Source organism: Danio rerio, chromosome 19 (assembly GCF_052040795.2).
Source record: "Danio rerio strain M-AB ecotype USA chromosome 19, GRCz13ab, whole genome shotgun sequence".
Lineage (NCBI taxonomy): Eukaryota > Metazoa > Chordata > Actinopteri > Cypriniformes > Danionidae > Danio > Danio rerio.
The window spans coordinates 20930001-20955593 of record NC_141039.2 but is presented as its reverse complement, the minus strand read 5'-3'; the positions used below and the strand labels follow the sequence as shown (position 1 = coordinate 20955593).

The following is a 25593-nucleotide window of genomic DNA, read 5'->3' as shown; positions in this document are numbered from 1 at the left end:
TTATGATGATTACATGGTCCATGAATGTTTCTCACGTTTACATAAATTTGAAACTAAGAGTGAGACTAGAGTCACATCCTGATGTTGCTCATCATTTTGGTGTGCTATAGTTCTCACAGAATGATATCTCTGCTTATTCATTGGCTGCTGCTTTCCATTGCTAGGCCAATCACCAGCTCAGAAACATCCCAGATAACGTGTACTTGCTCTGTACAAACTTTTTCAGATTTCAAATAGAAAAGTTTTGGGGCACCAGTGTGTTGACATTATTACAAAAATGACTGGCTTTAAATGGTCTTCCTTTGTAAAGTTTACTAGCAATTTAGTAATTATAAAAATGACAATTATGGCTAAATTACATTTGTGTTGGAAAACTTTTTTTTTTTTTTTTTTAAACTAGTTTTGTCTAATAATTTTCATTTTGATGCCATTTTTTTTGTTTGTCAAATGTTTAGAGACTAAACGATAGATAACAATAAATGTGAGTGGAATGCAGTGTTTGACACAAAGCCTACTAAAATGGGTTCACAGGCAGGTCGAGGGCCACAGCAAATGGATTCATATACTTGCAAACAGTCTTTAAGAGAAGCCACGCCACATTTACATTGTGTACTATTAGCCATGGACAGACGCTGAATGGTGCTGCCAGTGTATGTGCACTCATAGAAATGGTGTAGCACATTGACCATGGCTTCTCGCCCAATATGTGACCCTATCTGAGTTTTTAAAATGACTCAAAGTAATAATACAGGGGCAGATACATCTGTACCAGCTAGGCTGTTCTACTCTAGTGTATTCAAATGGCTAGTGATGTTCTCCTGTCTGACTCCCTTAAATGAGAATCTGATTCCGTAGTCACAGCCCAAAGGTAGCTCAAAAGTGTTTAGCAACCTAAATGACCTCCCTAAATATTAGCTTATGTGAGCTGGTTTAAGGGTGCTTTCACACCTACACTTTTGTTTCGGAATGTATCTCTTTTGCCCAATTAGCGCGGTTCGTTTGGCATATGTGAACAGGGCAATCGCGCTCTGTTCCGCACCAAAGTAATCGCTCTGAGATCGCTTGAATGAGGTGGTCTCGGCTCGATTGAAACGAACCCTGGAGCGTTTCGATTGCAGTGAGAAAGCGATCCGATCCGAGCGCAGTTGTATCACAGTGTTTTATGGATAAGTAATAGGCTTACTGCTATATGAAGAGAGAATTATGAGTAGGGCGGGAAGTTTCGCGAGTCTCCGGATGCCCGCAAACGAGTGATGATCTCCCGGTAATCTCGCGTCTCCCTCCGGGTCCTCAAATAGGCATCGTCGCGCACCTTTCTCACACCTCCCCACCGCATCTCTCCTCAGACACGTCGCGCGGGCACCCTGTCAATCACCACCAAACCACCACCTCTCCTGACAGCTGAGCGGGATGCTGCAAAATAAACCCTGACACTCTGACCAATGTGAGGAGAGTTTACTCGCACGTGACTTGTTTTAGCTCTTTTGGTCCGATTAGAAACTTTGCAGTGTGAAAGCGAACTGCTCCAAGAGCAAAGAGCAACAATGTAACAATTGTAATCTGTTTCGGAACAACTGAATCGATTCACAGGTGTGAAAGCACCCTTAAACTGCTGAAATGAACTCAAAGGATTGGTTTCTGCCAAATTTTCTTTGAAATTAGGATATTTCAGTTAATTTTTGTTTGAAGTACACCAGTTGCATACTAGTTTACTGGTTATTTGTGTCTTATGTATTGTTGCTGCTTGACTCCCTGCAGATGCAGAAGGAATCATTTCAGTTGAGGAGTCTGAACATGGTGTCAAACAAAAGCTAAAGAGATATAGGTAAATATTTCCTTTTCATTACACTTGTGTGTGAGAAGCGAGACTAGAGTCACATTCTGATGTTGCTTGTTGTCTTTGTGTGCTATAGTACTCGCAGAATAATCTCTGTACTTATTCATTGGCTGCTGCTTTCCATTGCCCAGCCAATCACCAGCTCAGAGACATGCCACATAATGTGTGCTCTTTCCTTGTACAAGCTTTTTCAGATTTCTAATGTAAAGGTTTTCTAGCAGCAGCTTGTTCTAGTTTTGACTTTTTACCCACTCAAAAAATGGCTGGCTTTTAGTGGTCGTCAATTGTGAAATTTACTAGCAATTTAAGTTACAAATAAATTACATTTTTGTTGGAAAATTTTAGTTTTGTTTAATATAATTTGTATCTTAATTCTGATGCACTTTTTTGCTGCTCAATTATTAATAGAATAAACAAGATCGTATAAATATGAGTGGAATGAAGTGCGTTTGAATTAGTGATGGGAAGTTCGGATCATTTTACTGACTCTGATCTATGAGTCTCGTTCATCAAGATGAACAAATCTTTTTTCGAGTCATTTGGTTCAATTTGCCAAAATATTATTAAAATATTATGAATTGCTTCCAAGCACATCTACAACTAACCCAAAAGGTTGACTGCACGACAAATATGTCATAACTAGAATACTATAAGAAGGAGAAAATAATAATTCAATGTTTACCTGCTCTTTTGTCTATGAAGGCATGTTGTCTCTTTGCTCAGTTCACCTCTTTATATCTTTAAATGTCAGGGGTTCATTCACGTTACACTGACAGTCACATATGTGACAATGACTCAGTCCCGATAGAGGACTCGAGACGAGCGGATCAATTCTTTTTCCGGCTCTAAACGCGTATGATTGACCAGTGAGGAACGAGTAGTGACTCAGACCCGATAGAGGACTTGAGAGGCGAGCGGATCAATTCTTTTTCCGGCTCTAAACGCATATGATTGGCTTCTGCCAATGTGATGAAGACTTAAAATTAATGATACTACCTGCACAAATGTGCGCACGTGCGGATGAACGAATCACTCCCTGAGAGGACTTGTAGTTCCCGAGTCATATTGAAGATTTGTTCAAAATGAACGAATCGTTCATGAACGACCCATCACTAGTTTGAATCAAAGCCAACTCGTATGCAATCCAAGCCAGGTCAGAGGCCACAGCAAATTGCTTGATATACTGGCAAACAGCCTTCACGAACAGCACTGCCATGTTTACAATAGCTGCGTTTTCACTATCGCGCCTAAAGCTAGCGAGCCAAGGCCAGTCACGTTTCCACTGTCACTTCCGGGGCCAAATTGGGGCTTTCTTGGGGCCAGCAGCCGGCCTTTTTCGGCCCGCCGAATACCTTGGGCCAAAGAGGGCCAGCCGGGGCTTCGGGCGGAGTGAAAGGAGAGGTGGGCAGTTTTCCGATCGCACATGAGTACATGCGCCAAACACATAAGCAAATAAATAAGGAAAAGAAAACATCTGGAACAAATTATACGCTGGGGTCTTTTTGTGTATGAACGCCCTAATGTTTATCTTTTAAATGCAAGGCTGTTGCATAAAATCATAAAGTAGTTTTAATTTATAAGTGACTTTGCTGCAACCTCCTGTTTCAATAACGCATAATAATCTTTACACCATATTAAAGACACAGCAGCCAGTAAAGGTTTTCGAGAGTTTTTGTCAAGTTTAACAGGTGTGTTTGTGCGCGTTTAGATGCCTGTATGTGTATGTGAGACAGAGGAAAAGAGCGCTCCCTTCATAGCTCTGTTGATGCCGCGAGCAGCTTTTTTCTTTTATTTTTTATTGTTTTTATTTATTTTGGAGATAATACACTATGAATACAACAGAAATACAAACTTTACAAATTTCGTGTCCACTTTTGTAGACTCAAAACAATAGTATCATATCTAGATAAAATGGCCTAGCTATATTGAAATAATTTAAAGAATTACAAATATCAGATATAATAAAATCACATTAAATAAATAAACCAATATAAAACTAACAAAAGCTAGCTATAACAATTAGGTTCTATAACAAACTGCCATTTTAAACTTAATATTAAAAAGCCATATTAAATAATTTTTCAAAAGCCTCTCTCTGGAAAAATTTTTTTTAGATATTTTCTAAAAACAATAAACACCGGAAAATGTTTTAAATATTATTTATAAAGTATTTGGATACGATGATATTAATCATCATGCAAACAGCATTTTCGGGGTGAGTGAAAGTAGAAATTGGCGACTTTTTTTTTTTTTTTGTTTTGTTTTTTTTATTTTATCTGTCTGCAGCTGGGCAGCACTTTTTTTGACGCATCAGGGAAAACTGCAAGTTCAAAATGTGTTCTGTGTCCCCAAACAAGTGTGTGTTTTTATATGACGTGGTAAAATTAAAAAGGAAATTTTAAATGCATAAAGAGCTTTATTAGTGCATAGCTGCTGAGCGCAACGAAATATAGTCTATTTTATTTTGTGCTGCTCTTATGGTCTGAAACACTAAACACTTTCCTTTACTTAAGATATAATAAGCAACATCTTTAAATAAAGGGAATCACCTATTAAGTGTCAAAGCCTATAGGGAAAAGTTTGTTTCAGTTCCCTCCGGAGCATTTGGGATGAATGTTGGACAGGGTTTGTCTAAATGAGGATGTTATAAAATACATTTTATATTGATTTTATTAACAGAATTTTATATATGTGGTTTTATATTATGGATGTGTGCGCTTCATGCGCTGGGTCCCTCCGTTAGTGGCGAGACCGCTGGATTTTGATGCCAACAGTCTGTCGGCGAGTAAATAAATATGATGAATGAGAACACACAGGTCTGTGCGTATAGACATACATTGTACTGCTGTACATTAAGGTGTCATTTGTTTGTTTTGGCTGTCCTAATTTTAATAGTTTCGGGATGATGTGGTGTGTTTTATCTGCCTGATTCCCGCTGAAGTGGGTGGATTGAGTGACGTTTGATTCGGGGGATGTTCTGGGGTCTGGGTTTGCGTGACGCACTGCGAGCTACTAGCCCGACAGTGGAAACGCCACATGTTTTCGGCCTCACTGCTCAACCTCCCGGGCGATTGGCCTGGCCCGATAAAAGCCCTGGCTCGCACTGGCCCGATAGTGGAAATGTGGCTATTGTGCACTATTTACCATGGACAGACACTGAATGGCTCAGACGATGTATGTACTCCCCAAAGCACATTGAGTTGGCCTTCCACCCCCCACTCTCCTCCTGAGTTTTTAAAATTTCTATGTGAGCCACAATACATGTGCTGCAGATACATGACTAGTGGTGGTTTGAATGGCGCTCTCTTGTCTGACCTTCTTGAATAAGAAACTAATCAAGGCAAACAAGTCCCACTGTGTGGATGGTGTTGTTCCAGAACGCACCCACCAACTGTGTGATGGTCATGAACCAATGATAGCTCAAAGGTGTTAAGATAAATAAAACTTCCCCAAAAGTTTGCTTTTTTGAACCATTTTGAACCGCTGAAACTCAAAGAATTGTTTTTTGCCAGATTTTCTGTGAAATTAAGATATTTCAGTTTGTTCTAAATTTTTGTTTGAAGTACACTGGGGCCTTTACTTTTGCATACGAGGTTTGCTAGTTATTTAGGTCTAATGTAATGTTGCTGCTCCATGCAGATGCAGAATGAATCTTTCCAGTAGAGGAGTCTGAACGTAGTGTTTACACACACCGTAAAGAGATTGAGGTAAATATTTCTTTTTTTTTTTTGTTGCACTTTACATAAGAAGCGAGACTAGAGTCACATCCTGACGTTGCTCGTTGTCTTGGTGTGCTATAGTACTCGCAGAATAACCTCTCTGCTTATTCATTGGCTGCTGCTTTCCATTGCCCAGCCAATCACCAGCTCAGAAACATGCTAGATTTATGTACCCCTTCATGTACAAACCTTTTCAGATTTGATGCAGTTGGTTGAATCGCCATAAAGTTTGTTTTTATTCATATTTTACTTTTTTGCATGATTAGACCTGTCACATGATTCTTCAGAAATTTTAATTTTCTGCAATAAAAAAACTGACTTTTTTTTTTTTTTTTTTTTTTTTTTTTTTTTGCAATCAAAATGGTTGAGGTCATTATAAAATAATCAAATTTTAAGGTCTAGTAGTGTCTGCACTCCATTCAAAAACAACCTCAAATATATTGTCAGACATTCTGTGAAAACATCCAAAATATCTTTGGGTGACAAGTCCACCGTTGCCTCTTAGAAGAAGGCCAGGTTGATCTTTGTGTGACATTGTTACTGTCTGTCAGCAGCAGATTGGCATGCTGCATGTGAACGTGTTGATGTATCCATCTGTGCACATAATTTGCAGATGTATAAATTGACGTGTATTGTTTGGACTGCCTATTTTAAAAATTTTTTTTTTTTCATTTTTAAATGAATTTAATTTGGATCATTTTATGTTAGACAGTACTTTTGCAATGTGATGAAGACTTTTTCAATCAGCACAACAAAATGTTTCTGAATGCTATCACCTATTGCAGACCTTGATACTTGCTTTTTTAGCAGTTGGGCATTTTGAAGGTGCAGTGAATATGTATTAAATAGTGTTTTTTCCAAATAAAGGGACACAAGCTGCACTTTTAAAAGCAAAGCAATTTCATTTATTTTAATACAATAAGTGCACTAGGTTTTATTTTACTGTAATGCAAAAAAATTAGCATATAAAACATTTCTCTAAAATGTTGAGAGGGTGCTCGCTGCAGAGCTGAGCTCCAGCGAGGGGGAGCATGAGCTCTCGCTCTGCCTCCTGTAAGCTGTTTTAATGCGTACACCAACCCCACCCTTAACCCTACCCCCAGTGACATCACTCGTAGAAGAAGTGCAAAAAAGGTGGAGCTCAAGCTCCCCCCCTCGCTGGAGCTCAGCTCGCTCAAATGGCTCTGCAGCGAGCACCACTTGAAAATGTTTGCACTTACCCAAGTCGCATACTAAGTAAAACATTTTTAAATATCAAATCAATGCATACAAAAAAAAGTGTATATATTTGATTAGTTAATAGGAAATAAAATGGCTTTAAAACTGCATGGATTAAGGTTCTCTGTTGCCACGATGGATTTATGTTAATTGCAGCAAGTCAATTAACTGTTGCCATTTAATCTAATTGTAACTGATTTCCGTTAATTGCTGGGTTCCTGCCTGTCCTTGTAAGTAATTTATTTTAGCTTGATCAGATTTTAAAATAAGGATGTGTTTTGTTGTCCGCCTGCTTTTTGGGATGTGATCAAAGCCTGAAGTGGAGCAAAAGCACATTGTTTTTTCTACCAAGAATTTAGTGTCATTTCTGGTTTTTCCATTCCCGCTCATGGGACAAACTCGCTCTGTCCATTCCCTTGTAAAAGTAATTTCATTTATTTTTGATTACATGAACGTCTAAACATCTATAATACTATATTTGTTAATTTAGGAACGATTCATCATGTTCAATAATTAAAATTGGACATATCAGTGTATGACGGTGTGCATCTTCTGTTAATGGTGTTCTGTGTAAGCTTTTGAATCGACTAATGCATAAAAATACCACTTTTTTGCAGATATATTAAACTGGTTTGTTAATATACTTATTTAAAAATGGCTATTAAAATGCTGGCTATTAACTGGTTATGTGGTTTAAAACCATCTCATTAAATTTTTTTTTTTTTTTTTTTTTTTTTTAAAGAATGTTACCTGAATTATAAATTTTTCATTTTAATCCATGAAACTGACTTTAAGTTTTTCCCCCCTGTCGTTTCTGTAAGGCTCTATCCTATTTAGGGACGCATGACAATCTCTGTACAACCCTGATAAAAGCAGCTCCTTACAAGAAAGGTGAGCTTATTGACAGGCTGAGGAATGTTTATATTCTACTATACGTTGTGCATGATGTTTCAAATTTTTCATGTTGCTCTTCAATTTATGTGTTGTAGTTCTAGGAGAAAATCACTGCTTATTCATTGTCTGCTACTTTGATTCATTGTAGGGCTGTCCCATCAACTAAGCAAGCTAAAGGTGACTGGAAAGGCACCAAAACTCCACCAATTGACAGAAATTGAGAAGAAACTTGGGACGAGTTCTCCTTTGGCTTAATAAATGAAGAGTAGGAGCTGAAGTTGTCAAGTGGAAGATTGGCTTTGGTGTTCTTCTGCATAAATGAATGAATGAATTGATATGATATTGCACTTTGGTTTGCAAGTCAATGAACAGATACATTTCAAAAACAGACATGTAGGAGGATTTAGAATGGATGAAAATAACCTAAATAAAAGACTTGATAAAGCTCAATAATGGCTTGAGGAATTGTTTTGGTGAACACTTTCTCACTTTCTGTGAATGGAGGCTAACATTTTGTACAGTTTATCTGCGGGGTCAGAAGCTCAACTTTAGGCCTTGTCTTAACTTAAGTCTTGTAGGTCTTAAAGGAAATATAAGACTCGTTTAAAATGATTTATGTAAAGCTACCCAATCAATCCAACACGTCTAATCACCCAAAAAAAAAACTTTGACCAAATTATTAATTACTAATAACAGTCCGTGTATTTTTAATTATTATTATTATTATTATTTTTAATTTTAATGTTCTGGAGGGGGGAGAAAAGTGTAAAACTAAGGTCTGCTTTGTCGCATTTAAAAAATGGCCAACAAATGACTTGTTAGAGTTTCTTTCTGCTGGGCAAGTAATTGAACGTAATTCCTTTAGCATTTAACCCTTAAGAAGTCTAATTTTTTTTTCTTCACGGTCTTAGTCTTAATGTCTTAAATATAATTTGGTGAAATCTGCAGCAACCTTGTTTGTAATTATTTATTGTAGACCAAGCCTACGTATACAGAGAATTATTCATTGGTATTCTCACATATTGAATTGCATTTTTTCAAAATGGTACATGCTGGAGATATGCCATCACTACATTGTGTACATGTCATGATGTTAACATATAAGATGGTTGATGAGAGAAAATGGCACTATCAAACAGCTGACAAGTTTAAAGGTGATGGCAAAAACAAAATGGAAAGGGAATTTATTCATCCTTCCTTGTGTTGAGAATGCAAAGTCAATGTGTTTCATTTAACCCAGGCTCATTGAAGATATATCTATAGAAGGCTTATCTCATTCTCACGCTGTAGATGCTCTGTTTAACTGTTTTCTTGCTAGTGAAATGCTCAGTTTTTCCACTCACAAAGTCCGTCATGTAAATAGCCAATGCACTATGGCGCGATGCAACAGACTCTTAAAGAGAATGGGAGATGAGACTCTGGTTTATTCTCAAAACACACCTATAACTCATTAGGAAAATAAGCTCAACCCTTTTAGACCATGCGCCAAGGTGCAAAGCGGATTTTTCTGTCCTTATATTAGCAAAAGTGGATTCTGACATGCCCTTAATGCATTTGCACCCTGCGCTTTGCTCATGGATCATCAAAATAGAGCCCCATGTGTTTGTGTGTCCTGAGATGTGTGCAATCCACTACTATTTAATACGCCTCTAAAAATACTTAGGAAGTAGAAGGTTGGTTACGAGAGGAAAGGCAGAGAGAAGACTGATGTGAATTTTTCCCCAAAATGACCTGTAATTTGTTTTGCACTAAACAAAGCTTTTTAAAGTAGTTTAAATAATGTTTTTGAATTTTTAATGCAAACATCTTGATCCTACGCTTGTAAAAGTCAGATCTTGAAGTCTATGAGGGGAAAACTCAAATCAAATTCAAAAGGTACTAAGGAGTTGGCGTCCAGCCAGACACGCATAATTTGAAAAGTAAAATAGTAAAGCCACAAATTAAGGAGAGGAAGACCATTATGCAATTTTGCATGGTACACTGAAAAATGGACTTTAGGATGCGTGAATTAATAGGGAGGAAGACAAAGGGAGCAAGGGAAATAAATTTATCTTAGTTAATTATAGTGGTGTAATGTAACTAACTACAAATACTCAAAATACTGTAATTGAGTGTTTTTTTCCTCTTGTATTTAACTAATTGTATTTTACTAAGCAGTTTTAAAAACGTGTACTTTTACTTTTCCTTGAGTACATTTTTAATGCAGTATCGGTACTTTTACTCCACTACTTTCCTTCAACCTGCAGTCACTACTTTATTTTTTCCTGTCTATGGGGATTAGAAAAGTTATTCTTGTGATTCCTGTCCAATCAAATCGCACATAGAAGGTAAATTGCATCATAATTGAACTACCTCAAGACATTGGTGATTGATAATTTCAGCAAACTCTTTGGAAGCAATAAAAGTGTTCAAGAAAATGTTTAAAATCTTTACCGAAATGACCCAGAGACTGTTTAGATGCATTTCACTGATGAAAAAATGACAGATGTTTACTGTATGATGACTGAAATGGCCTTAAACAACCAGCAGGCACGAGACTTCAACATGATGTTGTACCCTAACAACACGGGGACTTGGCATTTTGTTTGGAAATTAAAATCGGGTTGATGTCAGAACTTAACGTCAGGCCAACCTCAGCGTCCAATGTTCAACCTAAAACCAACCAAATATCAACATTAAATGATGTTACAGATTAGTGTTGTGTGGACGTTACCACTATGACATCTATTAGATGTTGGATTTTGGTTGCCAGAACTGTTGAATAAATGTCAGTATTTTATTTATAGTATGGTGCCATTAAATATGCTTTATTCTAATTTACTTTATATCCAGACACAATGCTAAAGAAATGGAGCAATAACAAATCCTTTGGTAGAGAAATACTTCAGCAGTTGTATGATATTTAAGAGCTTAATTCCAAATCTAGAACAGCCACTTGTTGTATGGACACTGTCAATGTTGTCACTGCCAGCACATATTATCTGATGCTAGATCAGGGGTGTCCAAACTCGGTCCTGGAGGGCCGGTGTCCTGCATAGTTTAGCTTCAACTTGCTTCAACACACCTGCCCGGAAGTTTAGTATACCTAGAAAGAGCTTGATTAGCTTGTTCAAGTGTGTTTAATTGGGGTTGTAACTAAAACTTGCAGGACACCGGCCCCCCCCAGGACCGAGTTTGGACACACCTGTGCTAGATAGTTCAATATTAAAGTGCGGTCATTTTAGTTGACATAATTTGGCATGAATAGTAATGATACAAAAGGACTGATAACTTATCCGAAATCAGGCAGAATGTCAATAGTAGTGTATTTGACCAAGGAGGGATCAACCAACATTTAACCTTTTAAATCTATGAAGAGCAATTGACGATGGTGTTGCTACAACAGGGTTGGTGGAAAAGCATCCAACTCTGGCTGGACATGAATTTTGAAGCCTACACCAATAATTATTTGATAATCAGTGAAATAAATTAGGGTTCTAGAAAAATTGTCTAAAAATGTATCTTATGCGTTTACTGTGTCCACATTAATCTCTTATGTAGAATTAATTATCATTAATCTCTTATTGAGACATCTTTAAATTGACTTTTTTTTTTCTTAATTGCTCTTACGCACTACTGATTCAGATCGCCTAATTCTCCAAAGCATTATGCAGCATTCACTGGGGTGGTTTGTTGTCGAGTGTGACGCGGCTTTTGTTTTGTTCACGAGTGAGGGAAAGATGAAACGTGAGATTGACAGGCAGATTGGTGCAGCAGCAGTAGTAAGGCGGTTGATGTACTGGTCCATTGTGGGAAAGGAGTTAAGCCGAAAGTCAAAGCTCTATTTACCGGTTTATCTACGTTCCTACTCTTACCTATGGTCATGAGTATTGGGTCATAACCGAAAGGACAAGATCTCGGATATAAGCAGCTGAAATGAGTTTCCCTCGCAGAGTAGCAGGGCGCATCCTTATGGATAGGGTGAGAAGCTCAATCACCCAAGAGGAGCTTGGAGTAGAGCCGCTGCTCCTCCACATCGAATAAAGTCAGCTGGGGTGGTTCAGGCATCTGTTTTGGATGCTTCCTGCATGCCTACCCAAGGAGGAGTTCCAGGTGTTCGCACACACACACAAACTTTTTCGCATAGGTTTAACCACACTCATTTAGAAAACACAAACAAATGATAAAATTAACGCACACATGGGTTGGACAACGAAACTGAAATTCCTGGTTTTAGACCACATTAATTCTTTAGTATGGCTTAGGGCCTACTTTTGCAGCAAATACAGAATCAAATCATCTTGGGAATAACAAATACAAGTCCTGCACAGTAGGCAGAGGGCTTTTGAAATATTCTTTTGGGAAAATAGTGGCTAGGTCACTACATGACGCTGGTGAAGGATGTTTCCTGACAAACACCCCAAAGTGGCCCAATAAAATTTAGATTTGGTGACTATGCAGGCCATAGGAGGTGGCCTTCTATGATCTATGTTGAACTTCACTTTTATGTTCATCAGTTCAATTTCATCTTGATACACAACATCCCTTTGACATCTTCCTCTTGCATTCACAGTTACTCCTGTTGGATGTGGTTTGTCCTCCTTGTTTTATGCTGACATTACTCTGGGTACTGTATCTTTTGATACATCACTTGCTGTGTTGGTCACATAACATCAACTTAGAATTATAAGGTTCATGACATTTTTGTCAAAATTGAGATCTTATTAAATGACAACTTATATTATGGGATGTTTTTATAAGTTGTTTATGTTTTAAGACTTTTTATTTAAAAAAAAAAAAAATGTTACACACATAGTTTGCTAATGAATGCAAAAACTTTAAAGCTCAATATTTCAAAAACATTCGGAACGCAGACAGAACCTTATTATTCCAAGATGACAATATGTGCCAGTGAGATGTGAATTATTAATTTGACCTCTTGGAAATTCTGATATGTCACTAATGTTTTGTGCATTGCAATATTTTAAGTAAAACTGCTATTACTCTGCACATCTCAACAATAAGAACAGAGTGTGAAGGTTTACTTAGTAATCAATGAAGATTAGCCATCAGGTTTGTTGAATTTAGCCATAAACCCCTAGACACTAAATTGGCCAGTGTTTCAGTTCCATTGTCCAACCCCTGTATATAGATACATACACATACATACATACACAGTGGACATTTTAAGTGAGTTTTTTACAGCATAGCAATAGATGCATCTTTTCCGTGCAAAAATTCCAAGCGAGAATGCTATGCTTGTGAATATTAGGCATGAGCTGGTGCATTTCTGACGGTTTGTTGACCTTGGATAAAAATATTACGTTTCACAGTATTGTGATTACTGCTGTAAAGAAGTTCTTTTTAAAATGTCTGGGTAAAAAAAAAAAGTTTTTCCCCATTGGACAAAATACATTTTATTTTAGGAAATATAATTTTTATAATATTTTTGAACAGTAAACATGTCAAGCTAAATAATTAAAATAAATCACTGACTTTTGCTTTCTTCATTAGTTCCACAGACAGATTTATTTGCAATACATTTATACAAACGCACAAAAAAAAATTGTGCATACATCTTAGGTCTAACAGAGAATTAAATCCTTGACTTTTTCCATCCTCCCATGCCTAGCAAATATACAAAATAAACAAACCAAACTACTGTGTGTACAAACATTTCGCAAGCAATTATATATTATGATCACTCTGGCTATTGAGGAAGAAATAAAAATGTAACTGCTATGCCTGACTGCTTAATTGTGGTGTTAAACTAACCAGTATTGACTAGAAATTACTATAACTCAATGCAGAAGTATTTATTATTTAATCAAAAGTTAATCAAAAGATTGAGAGAAAAGTCTCTAATGTACACTCTTTAATGTCTCTCTTCATGTGGACTACTGCCACTGGCTGATCTTGCTTTCATACTTTCAGTAAGGCTTTTTAATAAAAATAAAAAAACATTGATTTGATCCATGTCCAAATTTAGGGGGGCAATTCAAGATTGTTGACACAAAGGCACTGTTCCCCATCTCCGCTGTCCAAGTTAATATTCCACTGTTTGTTCTCTCTGGCAAGAGATTCTTTAGAAACAATAAGGTAATTGGGACGTTACCCAGGAATTAGAGAAATTGGCAAAAAAAAAAACCTGCTCGATTATCTTGGGATGCTTGTCCAGCCTTAGATGGTTTGTCTGAATATGCGCAGTTTTTTTGTACGAATAAAATTATTTCTTAGCTCTGACTTCCTCCTGCATATACTTGGGTAATTATATTATACCGTATGCCTTAACTGAAAAATTTGTATTCAGGTAAATTTAAAATACATTATTGAACAATTAGTACTACACTAGGAAAATCATTAGCAGGAGGCAGGCTTAAAGTGTACATCATCTTCTTCATCTTAAAAGTTCTACATGACAGATTTACTGTTTGTATAATACTATGTATAATACGGTATCTGTAAATGCATATAAACCATCATGAGAGTTAACTGAGATCCTCGTCCAGCTAATCACCATACAAGTTTCTTCATTTATAATTTTTTTTTTTTTTACCTGACCTCGGATAAATTTTTAGGAGTTTGTAGTTATTTAAATGAGACAAATGTAAAAGTAACAGACTTATAATAGACTATCAACTACAAATTTTTCTGTTTAGCAGAGTCTACCACCCACAACCAAAATATTTAACATGAAAAAAAAAATATATATATATATAGATATCACCGGACAACTTGGATAACTGGCATAAGTTTCTAAAAGAATAATCATTTGTTTAGTGACCTCAATTTATTAACTGATATCAAACATGCTTTATTTAGGACTTGGCAAGCAACAGAGATTTCTTTTGCTTAAAAAAAGAAAACAATCTAATCTGATTCTACACAAACAAACAGTTTATTAAATATTTGGTCATTTGCTGACAGAGAAAATGCTTAGCAAGTAATTTTCATTCAATTTAAACTGCTGGTATATAGAATGTCGCATGAAATCAACATGATTTCTGAAAAAAGCTGCAGAGGAATCCAAATGCAAGAGACCATTTCAAATGCCTTTAAGTTTGGTATTACTACATTAGTAGCTGATTACTTTTATGCCTGCTCTTTAAATACCACCAGTGGCATCCATGTGTCCTGCTCTTGATGTAAATGTCTATGAAGACTACTTGCACTTGCAAAACGAACACGGCCTGGCACATTCAGTCCACCACATAATAAAGTCTGTATTCCTGAAGCTGCCTCATTGCTGGGTTACAAACCAACTCCTAGTCTCTGGAGGTCTAGATGCAGTCCACTAAAAAGTAGGCTGAAATAACTCCTGGACATCACGGAGCGATCGTTCCAGTGTGAGAGCCAGCTTTTCTGCGTTAGTGTCCTCACAACAGTTAAAGGCAGTTACAGAGAAGTGGAGATGATCTTGTTGTGGATTGTAACACACTGCATATCCATCTGGAACCAGCGGTCCAAAACACATCACACTGTCTGTATTTGTGGGCACCTGTAGTGACCAAGAAAAATTACACTGAAGTTTCAACTTTGTTTCTATTATGATTTTCTCCTGCTTGTGAAATAGATTAATTTAAATGGGTGTGAAACACTTTGAAAAAGGCAGCGAACTAGAAGACAGGGTCTTTTACAACAATTCACAACACAACAGACTGAAAACTTATTCTAGACATTATTAAAAAAATAATAATAAAAAAGAAGACTATTTCCATTAATGTAAGCTGTTCACTTTTCTGTCTGCTCCATTGCCCCGCTTGTTAGATGTTTGCTCCTACTTTCTTTTGTAGTCTGTGCATCAAACGCATAATTTGCACTGTGTCATTTGCTTAGTTTGCAGGATGTCTAATCGCATAATTGCATTAACTTCACATGTAAATCACTCATGCTTGATGCTTCCTTCAGATCTGCTTAGTGCTCAGACTGCAAAACAATTTCCCCCACTCTCATAAAATGTTTGGATTGTGAGTGCGCAGGAGAGACGCCATGCTTCGAAAGACACTCAAATACATCACGTGCAACGTCTGTAAAACAATTAATATTTATTAATATTAATATTCAACAATTAATATGTATTTATTAAATTAACTGAAATATGATTTGATTATGTGGTTTAGAATTTGATATTTTATGAGATTATTACAATTTTTGCAGTTAAACTAGGAATCAGCGATCACAAAACTAAAAAACGAGGGTCTGACTAACAGTCAAATTAGGAAAAAAATATGTGAAGTGATACAGGAATCAAGCTACAAAATATGCAAATCGCTGGAGATTAAAAACCGGAACTGATAAACACCATCATACATCTGGCACAGTGCAGCACCAGCACAATGCAAGTGTTTTTTTTTTGTTTTTGCTTGTATCATACCATCGCATTTTGAACCAAATCATATTAACAATCATCTGTTGACATCACCTGTTTAAAATCACATCATTATTTAACTAATTTACTCGATTACTAGTCTTAAACTGCTCTTGTCCCAACTTTTTTGAAATGTGTTGCAAGAACTAGAATTGAATTAAGTGTTTATTTTAAAGAAAAAACATCAACAACAACAACGACAATAAAAATCATGAGGAACACATTAAAAAATGTTTGTTGTGTTGTCTGCAATGAATGAATACAAAGTAACATTACAAATCACTACTTTCTTCTTTTATTTGCATTTTCCATACTGTCCAAACCTTTTCTGATTTGAGGTTGTGGTCAGATCATGTGATGAGCTCAGCCAACAAAAGAGTAAGTCATGGGTTGACTTTTTGAAATGATCATTGTTATGGTGACAGATGTTATCATATGGTGTAGTGTCTGACCCTTTCTTGTGGATCATTTACATAGCATTGCAGATCGTGTACACCGCAATGACTTAAACACACAACCAAGTCATGTAGTCAGAACACCACAGGGATCTGTAGTGTGAACTAGGCTTAAGTAACATCACTAAAATAAAATAGGCAATTAATTTTATTAAGTAGAGTATTGCCGGGCTTGTTTTAAATTGTTTTCTGTGGATTTTTTTTTCTACTAGCAAAAAGTGTGGTACAGGCTGTTGCTCATGAGACTGCAGCAATAGCAATACATTTTAAACAATGTCTCAAAGATGATTCCAACTTCATGAATTAAGGTAGTTTGAATGTAACTAAAATCATCAGTTACCTGTCCTGTTCGAAGTTTCCAGTGAGTGGCAAGTCCATAGGCTGTGTCCATGAAGATTCTCGGTACACTCAGTCCATTCTCAATGGCTTGAAGTTTAAGACCCAACAGGTGCCGGTCTATGCCCTGGCCCATCAGCGACTTAAAAACAAATAAAAGTAAATATGCAACTTGAAAAAAAAAATAATAATTAAAATAAAATCACATTATGTAGTCATCATTACATATTAGGATCTGCACAGAATATTTTCACAAGTAAACCTGTTAAGTTACTCACCTGCTCTGTGAGGAGGCTATATGCATTGACAGCCTCTCTGAGCAGCTGTATTTTGGCTTCCCTCTAATATAGATGCAAACAGACATACACACTTGATCAGTGTTGCTCAATAACAACATCTTATTTGGTCTTCTAATCACTCACAGAAACGGCAACATCATCAAAGGCCTGTATGAAGCTCAGCATCTGATTGGTTGGAGAGCGAATGTAGTCTGTTCGTCCTCCCCTGAACATCCTCAGAGAAGCAATGTCACATGCAGCACACACTTCATTGTGAACTCTAACAGAGAAGCGAAAGCAAACACAATGCATTCATGAAATGTATTACTTGCTGATAATGAATGATGGTAGAGAAATGTCTCAAATGTCTCACCTGTAGTAGGCAAGCTGAATAGCCAACTGCACGAAAGAGTTTGGGCTCAGCTTGAGTTGTTTGACAAACTTCTTTCCAAAACACTGGAAGTTAAAACATTTGATGTCCAAATCGTTGATGAGACTATGGGGAGAATTTGGTTGTAAAAATGAAAAATTTGCTTGTTACTGTTATGCAGTGCTTAATCTAAATCAAAACAAAATAGCAGGTACTTTTAATCAAAGATTAAAGTTACTTTTTAAACCTGCATTTATGGTACCTGCCAATTTGAGTACGGATACTTTTGAGTTCTATTTTTATTTATTTATTTTTTTGCTTTTTAAAAATAAATACTGAGTATTTTATCTGATGTTGCCTTGTTTCATTTGTCAAATAGAAAATTCCTTCAGTTATTTTCACATTTAATTGTGATAAATAACTGAAGGAATTAATAAGTGATAAGAGCTCTTTATGAGATTTTAAATCACTCTTATCACTCTGTCATATTTTAAATCTCCCATTAAGCAGCACAATAATAAATGTCGTGATTTTAAACACATTAAGACTCGTTACACATTAATAATGTAAGAGAGAATGTTTTTGCTAACACATAATATGATACCCGAACAAGCATTTTGAAATGTCTAACATTCTATTAATTAGATATACTTATGCTGAGGAGCCAAAACCAGAATCAAGCTTTCAAGGTAACCCAAGCATGAACGAGCAGTGTGCTGGAGGACTATCCACAATAGAATTTTGAATGGATGTGGCCAATACAATCTTGGCCCAGCATAATACCCATGCACTCTCAAAAGAAGAATACATCACAGACCATTCAGAAAAAAGACAACAATATGACCTAAAATTCAAATTGATTTAACACTTTACCTCAATTTTTTTTTCAATGTAATTATTTATTTACTTATTTTTTCCTCTTGTTATTCATTATGTTATTATTTGTACTGTAAATATACTCAACTATTAAATGTCTTTTTAAAATGCCACTTTCAATGAATAAGCCCCTATTAAAAGCTTTTTAAACATTACCTTCCATGCAATGTGTAACACTCATAGTTAGCTCTTAGTAAATTAAAACATCTAGCTGTTGTTTGAATCTGAAAGGACACAGTGTTTAAAACGAATTATTCTTAAATGGGTTCAAATGTTTGGCCGTTTCATGTGGCAATGATACAAAACATAACCATATATGTGGTGGCGGATTCGGGGAACCAGCCCTTCCTTTTAAACATCCTTTATGATTGATTATGATATGTTTGTTCTTAAAGGAAGGATCAGCACCAGAGACTATTAATGTGTGGGACCCTGGATTACAACCTGTAAGTGTGATTAAAATGGTTGCCTCCATGTTTTCTCTGGCTTGCAAAACAAGTATTTAATTGTGTGTTGTAACTTGATCACTTTGCATGGCATGCACTGTATCTCTCTGGTTAACTCTTTATGGGGCTATTCACATAGTCTAAAACCACATGGAAAACCTGATGCATGCCGCTTCCTATAGTGATTTCGATGTAATTGCGAGCTTGAAATCCCCTGGTATTTATCATTGCTTTGGCCAATATCGGCTGTTCTTAAACAGATGTGCAGAAGACAATTTTCAAAAAAAGTTTACTTTGATGCTGCTATGAATATACATTTTCTATTATATTTAAATGTTTCATCATGAGTAAATTCTTTTTTAAATCTTCTCATGTTACCTGGTAGGTTTGTCATCTATAAATCCAATCAATTTCATCATGAATTATTTACAGACATATTAAATGTTTTTTCTTTTTGTTCATTTAAATGAATTAAGACAGTGTCCTGCCTGCACCACCTTTTAATTAATAATAATTTACAAATAATTTCATAATCTAATACTAAATAAAAATGCATTCTTGGTGTTATTTTTGCAATTGTAAATACAGGGTAGATGCATTATATCCACTTATAACATTTCTGGATCCATCTCTGCACTAGACAGATACATCTTTGTTGGATTAGCAAGAGTCACATACAATATTGTTATTCTATTTCATTTAGTTTAAATATGAAATAGACATAAACAGTTTGTGTTCATAGATAAAATACCCTATAGAAAAAAAATGGCAGAGAACTGAGCAGTAGAATGTGAACGTGTTTGTGAATCAGCTGTCCACTGTAAATAATTACAGTAATGAGAATAATGTCAATCAGTTGTGTGAATGAAATATCCTGTTGCAAACGGTAAGTTTGATTAAGGTCTTTACCAGTCTGTACTGCACTTCAATAATGCGACTAAAACAGGAATACTGCATTTCTTAATTCCATTTACTGTATGTTGAACACAATTATGACTTTATTCAGATTGATGTCATTCTGTTAACATGATAATCCGATTATTGTGGTGTCCATGTAAACGTACTGATCATCAAAAGTGGAAAATAACCACTATCTCTTGAAAGCAAAATATAAAAGTTTTAACAAAATATCAATGAATTAAATATTTCCAAACTACATTTTTTTGATGAATTTAGAAATGCTGGCAGTTGCTGATGCAACCCCTTATAACTTATGAAATAAGTTGAAGGAAAGCGAGTGAGTGATGCTTGGCACGTTATAGCTCAGAAATAATAATAATAAAAAAATACTGCAAATAAAAATCTGCCAGACTTCTAAATATTAATTAAATTGTCTGCATTCTGTCAAACTGACTTGCTCAAGTGAAAATGAAGATGATACATGAGTGTAGACCAACATCCTTTAAAAATCGCACTGTTTACAACCAATAACAAATAAATCAGTTGCAAAGAATATAATTTACCTGACATATTAGAGGTTTGCATTCTCTTTTATTTTGTCAGGTTGCTGCACATATGAACAATGAAAACTTAAACTCACATATCCAGATTCTGCTTGGCCATCTCTAGATCCCATTTGATCTCAGAATTGATGTAGAAGTAGAGTTTCTTGGGCATGGGCAGAGGAATTAATGGAGCTCGCACACTGTCTGTCATTTTACTGACAAAGAAACACATGTCAGTTTCCATTACCATACAAATGACTATTAAAGATCTTACTACCATTACATTTTCAACCTCATTTACATATTTTGTCAGGAAACTCTTTGCATATGCCATCGACACATCAACCTTTCTTAAAAAAGGCTAATTTTACAAGTCCCTCTGAAAACAGCCCATTCTCAAGCACTAAGTAATATTGTTCTGCCTGGTGCAGGCATAGTACAGCAGCAGAGTTTCTAGACTATTACGCCAGAATGGGAGTGTAGTTCTGAAGAAAGTTTAAAGCATGCAAGATTTTGTAAATACCAGTATTCCAGTACATGATCCAGCAATGTGGCTATAGGTGGACCCTCTGCTGTTGCATGTTCGTACAAGAGACCCCAAGACCCATCCTCACCCACAACAAACTAAACATACAGAGAAAAGACAGGACAAAAAGCAAGTGGCATTACACTCAAGTGTGTAATATTCATACATGCTGTGTCCTTGTATTTCAAATGCAATAAAATTAAATTGATTAATTTCATGGGCCAGAATCACCTCAGCTGACCTTGCCACTGTGTTACTGTTTCTGACCCATGAAATCTATCAGTTTAATTTGTATACATTTTGAATACAAGGGCAGCTTGTGCATTCTATAGAATTTGAAGGGCTTTAATTTAGTAATTATGCATAAACCAGACCCGAAAAAAATCCTGTTATTTTGTTGCTTTCAATAATTTTTTCCGTTATTATTTCATATCATCACCAAACAGTGAAAAACGATGATGTATCATGACAAACGTGTTAGAAGTTGACAGCAATGGTCTTTGTGTTCAAATCAGTTATTTGACAACGTACTGTAAAAATGTAGTTTATGAGCAACCAAAAAAGGCAGCTAAATTTACCTTGTTTTTTGACTTGGCTGGCATGACTGCAGTATCATCAACCCTCAACTGTAAAGCTTTTCTATACATAAAAGTGATAGTCCAGATGCAAATTTATTTCACAAAATTCAGTAAAAGCGAATAAATCATCCACAATCCCTCTCCAAACACCTTCAGAGTGGCTTGACATTTAAGGCGCTTCACTGATCTTTAAACCCTGCTATGAGCTATAGTTTTAGAGTTTTCAAGCATACTCAAGCGAGAGAGGATATAGTTCAACTTGAGGTTAAAGTTGATTGGTTGCTCCCAGGTGTGGACTGCCCAATCGCATTTAACTTATTTTTGAGAAAAGCATGCGGCAAAAGAAAAGCCAGTGGCAAATAGAGAAAGAAAAGCATTTTTCAAATGCCTTTATAAAAAGCTATTAACAGCTAAAATGTGCATTTAAAAATTATTTATTGAAATACATTTGATTAATCAGCATTTTAAAACATGAATTAAATATACAGTTATAAAACAGTCTATTAATTTGTTTTAATAAGTTTATTTATTGTTTTATTTCTTTTTAAAAAGACTTTTAAAAACAATTTAACTAGACACATTTAAAAATGTATATTTTTTTGTTTATTATTTGTTTATTTAAATTGTGATTTATTTATATAAATTTTTATTTGATTTAATAGTTTTATTTCAAACTGGCCCTTCTGGTCCTCTATAGGTTTGCCTATTTATATAAGAAAGACACTGATATAATACTATTGTGTCTGCAGATCAGAGGCTGAGTAAACAGAAAAGTAACTCCGTAAATGATGTTTATTTAGGCTATTTGTTGTCTAAAGACTGATTTATAATTGATACAAAAATCTAGGAATGCACCAGTGGGTACCACGTTCGCTTCACAGCAAGAAGGTCGCTGGTTTGAGCCTTGACTGGGTCAGTTGGCGTTTCTGTGTGGAGTTTGCATGTTCTTCCCGTGTTCGTGTGGGTTTCCTCCGGGTGCTCCAGTTTCCCTCACAAGTCCAAAGCCATGTGGTGTAGGTGAATTGGGTAGGCTAAATTGTCCGTAGTGTACGTGTGTTTGTGTGTGAATGAGTGTGTATGGATGTTTTCCAGCCGCCATCTATTATAATGTCTATAGGTACTGTCAGTCTGTTTAATACTGTCATGTATTAAAACTCCGCTGATTTCCTGAAATAAACTTTGCATTTGGGGATAAACCAGCACAGCTCTCTGATATGGAGGAGAACTCTTCTTCCTCTCGATACAGTATTGGAAGAACATAATATGTAGCCTATTCCTCTTTTTTTTCTACATTGAAAAAAAAAGAAAAACTAATTATCACAGTATACTGCTTGAATTACTTCCGAAATGTTTAGCATTTTTTTAGAATGAATAAATTAATACACATCGCATGCAATCGGAATGTGCAAGGTTTTTCGAACCTGAGCAATTTTTCGGATATAAATACGAAAAAACACATACTTAAATTCTGGATTTCAGTGTGCCAAGACCTTTACTTGTAACTTGCACATGTGACTTATTCCAACCTCTGCTTTTAACTTTTGCATGTACATTGCATGTACTCTGCTTTTAACTTTTGCATGCCACATTCTATGTCAGTCATCAGAGGTTTGGCAGCCAAAACACAGAGTGTTATCTTATTTGTGTTTTTATCTAAGCTTAAATTAAACGTACTATGTATGTGGAGCTCTTTTTTGAAAATGGGAGATGCAGGGAGAGCAATGTTGTAATGGGGCAACAAACACATCTAAGTTCCTCGGACTATAAGTGTTTAAGGCATGCTTATGCATAGTGTCATATAACTCAGCTCATACTGTCATTTTTTCTTAAGTAAAAAGACATTAATACATTTCATAAATTAATTAAAATTACAACTCTAATTAATACAACTCTGCCCCCTTTTTTCAATATAAATATAATTTAGCCTACTTTTCATCCACAACACAAATGTCGCCCACTCCTGGCAAAAATAAACCTCTCTATTAGTTCAGTTGAGCAGATTTAAGGCATCTACTGAATTAGTTCAAAATTATTTTGACAAATGAAGTATGATTATTTTGCCCCTGTCAGGCTGTGAGAGTGTGCACTTGTGAGTAAGAAAGCAGGCACTGAGATGCAGGAGCTCATTATCATTTATGAATATGAATGAAACATTTATTCCGTTTCAAACATGGACCTTTTAATTCTAGGGGTAAATCCTGTTTTAATAAACATAAAAAAAAAACTAATGATTTATTTTTTACTTAAGCCACATACTTACTATTTATAACAGAGAACAATTTAACTTATTGAAACGCCTAACCATATGGCACCTTTAATCTGACACACTAAAAAAACAAGCATACAACTTACCTGTAATGTCTTGTCAAACCAGCGATTGCCACTGTTTGAATAAGTTCCACCCCCATGCAAAATCTGTGCTGCCATTCGACTTGAATAGCTGCAAATCAGTGAACAGTTAGTTACCAATTAAAATAAAATACAGACTGCTTGGCAATGTCAATGTGAAAATCGCAATCTATAAACAATCCTTACTTCTCATCAGAAATCCTCATAACTGGTGAGTCCAAACACAATGTAAAGAGTGATTTCTCAATCAGCCTAACAGATTCTTTATTTATTTTATCTGAAAAAAAGGTTAATCAAGCATGACATTTTTGACACTTTATTTTAGCAAGTGAAGGCACTTTTTTGTCTTATTAAGTCTGTACTCACAACCCTATTGTGCATCCCGCTTATTAACGGCTCATTAGAACACTTTCTAAAGCTGTGGTAAATAGTTGTTTAGAGTGCAGGTCAGAAATACCTCTGAGCAAGCGAGTGTAAGCCTGTCCCCAGGTGTGTCGATGTTCGCTGGTCAAAATTCCCATTGGCTCCTTATCAGTCTTCCAAGACTGAGAGCGGATCCGTAACAGCTGTGCATGGATCTGACTTTCTGTCAGTGGCGTTCCATCACTGTTGTAAACATCAAGCTGGAAAAACTAAAACACAAACTACTACTAAAAGTTTTGTAAACAATAAGGTTTGTATTTTGTAAGACACATTATAAACACGTTTAATATTCTTAAAATATAATTATAACCAGTTATGATGCAACAATGTCCTTATGATTAAATAAAAGTGAAATAAATTTAATCATTTAATCATCAACATTTGTTATTACAGGTACAATATAATGAAAATCTGGATATACCTAAACATAGATGAATAATAGAAGTTCATTTCATGGAAATGGAAACTGTGAGCCTCAATCACCATTGTTTTCTCTTTCTCTTGTAAATCCCATGTATAGAAACATAGCCAGGAAAAAAAGATGATTTTAATAAAGTAGATTGCTGGTTTTTCACTCCAGAAAAATCAAAGGAAGAACTGAGTTATATGACACGAATGCATTCGACGTCTGTCCCCATTACTTAGAAATGCATAGAAAACAATCTGTAAAGACTGGCTTTAGCCTATAGTCTTTGGCTTTATTGTTGTCCCTTGAAAATTTCTCATTTTTAATTATAAGAGTCCCACATGAATACACAATATAAGCTTAGATAAACTTCAAAATAAGGTAACAGTCTGTGTTTTGGCTGTCCAACTTGTAATGCTGGTCTGGCTCACGAAGAACTGACCTAAAGAGTATACAAATGTTGAGGGCATGCTAACTAATAGTTTTGTCTACAATATAACAGTCTGTGTTTTGTCCTAATTGGCCTGATATATATTTTACAATCACAGGATTCATATTAGAATGGGGGTACAATTGTGTTTAAAGCTCACAGTGTGCCATTTCCATGCACTGAACTCTTATTATTTAGCTATGCATAGGTATCTCCAGATTTTTATCATATGGTATCTTTAAAAAACTATTTATTAAGGAGCGATTCTCAGCCAGCCATCTCTTTACAGCTATTATGACATAAAATGCAAAACATACAGACCACATTTTATTTAACACCATTAATACATATTTATGCATTATGTCATATCGCTCCGCTCTTACCGTCATTTTTCATGAGAAAAAAATGCTAATAAAGGTCAAAAACTCATCTGTCATGTAGAGGATGTTTTTAATTCCAGCCAGTATTTTCATATACGCCACAGCTGTCAAATCCAGTTCCAATCCTGCTAACACACTTACCTGTCGGTTTCAAACAAAACTGAAGGACTTAATTAGTTTGATTGTGTGTGTTTAATTAGGGTTGGAACTAAACTGTGCAGAGCTGCAGCTCGCCAGGAACTGGATTTGACACCTGTGATATAAGCTAAAGCTAAATTAA

The 25593-nt window shown here is 35.7% G+C and overlaps 2 protein-coding genes and 3 non-coding genes across 6 annotated transcripts in view; 3 read left to right on the top strand and 2 right to left on the bottom strand.

The window, feature by feature from the left end:
* Positions 1 to 25593, bottom strand: part of LOC148679789 (uncharacterized) — a 415121-nt gene that overhangs the window by 287535 nt on the left and 101993 nt on the right. The window lies entirely within an intron of this gene.
* LOC137488573 (small nucleolar RNA SNORA3/SNORA45 family) lies at positions 59 to 189 on the top strand. The gene has a single exon (XR_015517371.1). It is a non-coding gene; the product is annotated as a small nucleolar RNA SNORA3/SNORA45 family (small nucleolar RNA).
* On the top strand, positions 1862 to 1992 carry LOC137488571 (small nucleolar RNA SNORA3/SNORA45 family). The gene has a single exon (XR_015517369.1). It is a non-coding gene; the product is annotated as a small nucleolar RNA SNORA3/SNORA45 family (small nucleolar RNA).
* Positions 5586 to 5716, top strand: LOC137488572 (small nucleolar RNA SNORA3/SNORA45 family). The gene has a single exon (XR_015517370.2). It is a non-coding gene; the product is annotated as a small nucleolar RNA SNORA3/SNORA45 family (small nucleolar RNA).
* Positions 14441 to 25593, bottom strand: part of cratb (carnitine O-acetyltransferase b) — a 14355-nt gene continuing 3202 nt past the window's right edge. The window contains 10 exon segments of one of the 2 annotated variants that reach the window (NM_001004594.2): positions 14441 to 15145; positions 16811 to 16948; positions 17085 to 17147; positions 17229 to 17364; positions 17458 to 17580; positions 20317 to 20436; positions 20745 to 20845; positions 23678 to 23765; positions 23861 to 23951; positions 24132 to 24306. In NM_001004594.2, the coding sequence (NP_001004594.2) occupies positions 14942 to 15145; positions 16811 to 16948; positions 17085 to 17147; positions 17229 to 17364; positions 17458 to 17580; positions 20317 to 20436; positions 20745 to 20845; positions 23678 to 23765; positions 23861 to 23951; positions 24132 to 24306 (1239 nt within the window). In that variant the 3' untranslated portion in view covers positions 14441 to 14941. 2 annotated transcript variants of the gene reach the window in all.